General features: G+C 30.4%; 1 protein-coding gene across 1 annotated transcript; it reads left to right on the forward strand.

Annotated features, from left to right (window-relative positions):
• Positions 1-4,550: 4,550 nt before the first annotated feature.
• LOC120275727 lies at positions 4,551-5,259 on the forward strand. The gene is made up of 2 exons (XM_039282414.1): positions 4,551-5,009; positions 5,084-5,259. Exons 1-2 carry the CDS (start codon positions 4,694-4,696, stop codon positions 5,227-5,229), a joined length of 462 nt encoding a protein of 153 aa, XP_039138348.1. The 5' UTR covers positions 4,551-4,693; the 3' UTR covers positions 5,230-5,259.
• The last annotated feature ends 224 nt before the right edge of the window (positions 5,260-5,483 follow it).

The following is a 5,483-nucleotide window of genomic DNA, read 5'->3' on the forward strand; positions in this document are numbered from 1 at the left end:
CCAAAGTTCTTTGACCCGTTAAAGGAAAAAGTTTACCACATAGAAATACATGAGTTACATAAGATGCATTGTGCTGATTCCTCACCCGACTGGCTAATTACAATAGATTTAGATCTTAATATAAATTTTTTTCATTCTTTTTCAAAAGCTCAAGTTAAATTTCCTCTTTTGTCATTTGATGCTTCAAATTATTATTAATGCTTTTGGTCGAAATGGCCTGAAGAAAGACTTAAATAGTTTATATATAAAGTAGTATTATTAGCCGATCCTTGTGAGTGTTCCGACTATATTGTATTTGCTATTTAATGTGTGCATTTCAAATTAGCATTTTGGGGGACATGTGATTTGACATGGATTTTGATAAATAGCAATTTTTTAATTTCTTCAAGATGTCATAGGGTATAATGGAGCATTTTATGTTGTTGGATTAAATAGTCAAATGTATCTAGTTAAACTAGTATAAATAAAAATTTAGTAAAAATTAGCTCCCAAGATGATGACTATCTACATAGATAAAAGAAATATTTGGTAGATTTTATGGGAGACATGCTACTTGTTTACAAAAAAAATTGACCCCATAGACTTATACGAAGGTGAGGTTGATGATATGGAGAATAATCCTAATCTAAAAGGCATAGATACTATGGTTGTTTTGTGTACAATTAATTTCAAGTTATTTAAGCTAGATCAAGAAGAGAATAAATTTCTAAGGTTAAAAGGCATAGGTGGGCATGCTTTGTTTTTGGGCTCTAATCATGCAACGTTGATTCCAACAACCATCATGAAGGATAAAACAAAAAATAATATTATTTATTTCACTAATGACTATATTGATACAGAGCACATGCATGGATACTGTGATTCAGGTAATTACAATATTAGAGATGATAGCATCACACCATTCCAATTATACAATATTTATCACCAACCAAAACAACTGATATATGTAGATGTTAATCCATGATAGTTTTAAATTAATTTAAATGTAAAAAAATCACAAAGTTGTTTATTCCAATATATTTAGTTGATATATTTTTTTTCTTAATCAGCTTTGTAAAATTTTGTTAATCCCAATACAATAGTTTACTTGGAGCTTTATCTTAAACCTTTTTTTTTTAAATTAGGTAAATGTTGATGTGGAACAATTATTTGATCATTTCTCATGATATTGTTGGCAAGATACTATTTTATTATTTTATGACACTTAGTATAACACTTACATATCACAATTAAGATATATTACCTTTAGAAATTAATACTCAATGAGAATTATTAATGATTTGATTAAAAAAGTTTTTAATAAAAATTGAAAAAGATGAATGGGCAAGGAAAGCTTTTGTTTTAAAATGTAAATTGAAAAATATAAGACAGATAGTTAGGAATAAATAATATTGTTGTAATCAACTTCTAGAAGAAATGGCACTAAAAGGAGGCTAACCTATTATAAAATAATAATAATAATAATAATCTAATGAAAGATTTGCATGAGGGAGATAATTTTGCTGATTTAGACAATATGTTAGAAGGTTATTGGTCTATTCAAATAGAAAATTTTGATACCAAGAAACTAGAAAATAAAATCCAAGAACTTCAACTAGAATGCATACTTGAAGTATATGAGTTTATCAAATTCAAAATAAGAGTTAAGCTTATTAAAACCAAATGTCCAAGTTAGCAATTATTAATTGATGGATGATATCAATTTGACCATTAAAACCTAAAAATAGAATATATATATATATATATATATATATATAAAATTAAAAGTATGGAATCAATTCAGGCATCTTATTGCTAGAAAATTATGATTGAAGCCTTGTACTAATCCACGTGGGAATTTAATTAATACACACATGAATACATCCCTAAATGGAAAATTAAATATTACCGATTATCTTAAGAAATATAGACAACAATTACTCTAAAATCCAAATTAATTCCTGAACAATGAAAAGTGTAGAAGATGTTCAAGATTTTGAAGATTTTATTATTTGGAGGGACTCCTTTAATGGCATTATTCATGTTTGGTGATTGAAATAACTGTGAGAAGATTTAACTTAATTCGAAAATATCAAAACATACAAGGCTCCTTTAGCTAAAATGTATTAGAAGATAACTTCAATCAGATCATCAATTTACTTGAAATATTAAATCATATGCAAAATCTACTTTTTAGGTCTTAAGGAAATAATGTAATTTTATAATCAAAATCAACATGTCTCAAGATTATTTTTACTTGCCCAACGACATAAATTTAATCTTTTCAAAAATAATGAATATATCTGATGAACAAAAAGAAGATAGAACAGAAGATTTACAAAAATTGGAATTCTAAATTTGTAGATTCACATAAAGAATAAATTTTAAAATGAAAGCAGTTCAAGCAAGTAGCCAACAAAGCAATATAGCTATTCCTTCTAACTAGGTAGAGGATGGTGCAACTTCCTTTAATCAACAAGCAGGATGTAGACATAACTATTTTCCTCAATTTAGACGATGCCCATTAGATAGTGTAAGAACTTCCTGATACTTTTCTAACACTGCTCTTTACACTTGTTGAAGAACAAACAATTAAAGTAAGTTGTGATGGAATTTATTTAAATTTAGATAATATAAGTGATATATAGGAAACAATCTCGGCATGTAGTAGAGCTACTTTCATAGTAGCAAAATGGCAAGGTTGGGATGTTTGGTTTATCCAAATTTTCTCCATGGACATCTTAGGGGCAATGTTAGAAATTGGTGGGAAGGAGGTAGAATAATTACGTGAAATGAAATCAAAGGTATTGGTGTAGCTTCTATTGTTTCCACTATGATAAAAGATTTTGAACATTCTATAAGGAGGCAATTTCGATGGGAAACCTGGAATATTAATAAAGAAATAGAAATAAAAAAGAAAAGAATAATGTGTATTAACAAATTAATGAATATTCAAATATGTGACATTTGTTACATGGATGAATATATTTATTTATTTAAAAAATACTACTATAAAATGTTTCGGCAATATTATTCAAATAATCTAGTCTACAATGACATATTTCTCTCGAAATTATCAAACCTATGGATTTAAAACACTAAATGGAATATCCAAAATATATACAAAATAGACTAGATAGCTTAGGAAGCAAAGAAGTCTTTCTGCAACTAAAATAAGAAGAATGCTACTTAAAAACCAATTTAGTTAAGAAAACATTCTAAGGCAGGTTAGAAAGGATTATGTTGTCAACCAATCCTAAAGCTCTTTATATTTGGTTGTGAATCCAACTCAAAAACATATGCAGTAAAAAGAAAATCTAAAAATTATTTTAAAATATACAAACAAAACAAGGACTTACAAGCTGCAAATGCTTTCTATGTACCAAATTAGGCCACTTCACCGATAGATGTTTTAAACAACAAATAAATGCTAAAAAAAACTAGTACTTTAGAAGATAAAGTAGATGGGGATGAATTTGTTTCCTATATGGAAACCAATTATGCTTCCACAAAATCTGAAAATGAATCTTAATCAAGTCATAGCAATTTGAACTACAAGGAGTACGCTTTAATAATACTTATTCAATAAATAATAATTTAAAGAAATTGCAAAACTGAATTTAGATCAAAGGTTGTCAACTAGATTTCAAAATAATTTGATTCATAAATAATTTATTCCCTAGAAAGCATATTTTGTATTATGGATTACTACATGGAGAAATCCCTTTGAAAATTAAATATGTAAATAATATAGTATAGTATGAACTCCTTTAATTACTCAAGAATGTATTCAAGAAATTAAAATTATTAAAACTCCCACCTAATGAAAGAGATAAGATTGGCTACATCCACATAGGAAAAATATGCTTTTTAAGATTATGTTCTACTTGCACAATTCAAGATGATCTTCCATATCAAAAATTAAAATTTTATTTAAATTTAGGGTATAGTATTTTTTTTTTTTTTAAAAAAAAGACACCCATTGATCAAAAACCATAAATATATTACAAGATTTTAAATTATTCGATTTAATGAAAGAAAAAGGATCTATTCCATATACAAACACTTAATTGTGTTAGCTATCCCACTACAACAAAAAATGCTATTTGTGACACATAAATTTGTGACACGTAAAAGTGTTGCAAATTTGCGACACAAATTGCAATAATGTGCGACAAAAAACTAAAAATGTTGCAAAAAAAACCAAATTGCGTTGCTAAAAAAGGACAATTCAAGAACGTCGCAAAATTTGTCACAAAATTTTAGAACCTAGCATGTAATTGGTTTACGACACAAATTGCGACATATTATTTGCAACGATTTATCTGTGTTGCAAAATGTGTCACAAGGTTTATCAATAAAAAAATAATTAGGGGTTTATTTGTTTTTTCTTAACATAGTGCCAGTTTGAAATAAATATAGACTTAAATATTTTTTTTTAGAGGATTTTAAAATATGGTATTTTCTTTCAATTCAACTAACTTGGATTTTTTTAAAAAAAATATATATATAACTTGGATTAGCTTGCATATAAAAATTGATTAAATTAATTTAATTCAGACAAAAAAAAAAAAATCACAAACCCCTTCTTCAGCACTCAAGCCCATCGTCTCACGGCAAAGCCCTTCTACTGATCCTTCCCCTCCCTCCTCCACGGCTTCCACACCTACATCCACCCCGACTCCCCCTCCACATCCTCCTTCTAAGCCGCCATATGCCATCCCGATGCCCCTCCGAAACCCCAACCCCGCCGCCCCCTTTTCAAACCTCATCTCCGCTCCGACGATTTCAACGAATCCAAGGCTTAGCTCCTCCGCCTCTGCCTCTCCGAGTCCGACCTCCCTTGTCTCGTCCGCTCCGCCTTCCTCTCCTCTACTGCCGCCCTCTCCAACCTCCCCTCCCCCCGATCCCCTTCCTCATTGCTGTCCTCGCCTTCTCCCACCTCCTCTTTGCCCTCCTCAAGCTCTCCTTCAATCACTCCTCCTCAAAGCAATATGAGAAGCAACTGAGTCTTCTCTCCAGATTCATAGGTTTCCTATTATGTCTCTTCATTTTATTCTTTCTATCTCCCTCGCTGATTAACTTTGATCTCTTCCAATCTGAGATTGCAAGACTCGCGCTGGCGACGATCACAGGCGGACTTTCTGTGCTGATTTTCTGCCCTGCCTTGAGATTCTCACGGGCATTTTGGTTGGGGACAAAGCAGCTCCAGTGGACATTCTCCGTCGTTTCCTGCCCGCCCCCATCTAGTTCCTCTTGATGTGTAATAAATTCAAATGGTAAGATGATAGTATCACCGTTTATAGCACTGGATTCTCATGGTTCTGATGATTCTTTTGATCATTTGGTTTGCCATTTCTTGTGGATTGATGGCAAGATGTTCATTTTTATGGATATTTTGATGGTTTTTTTTATTTTTTTTCCTTATTGATCTTTTAATATGATTCTTATAATAACGACAAGAGACTAATGCAGGCCAATTAATGCTCAATTTTTTTGTTGTA

Source organism: Dioscorea cayenensis, chromosome 14, assembly GCF_009730915.1.
Source record: "Dioscorea cayenensis subsp. rotundata cultivar TDr96_F1 chromosome 14, TDr96_F1_v2_PseudoChromosome.rev07_lg8_w22 25.fasta, whole genome shotgun sequence".
NCBI classification, from domain to species: Eukaryota; Viridiplantae; Streptophyta; class Magnoliopsida; order Dioscoreales; family Dioscoreaceae; genus Dioscorea; species Dioscorea cayenensis.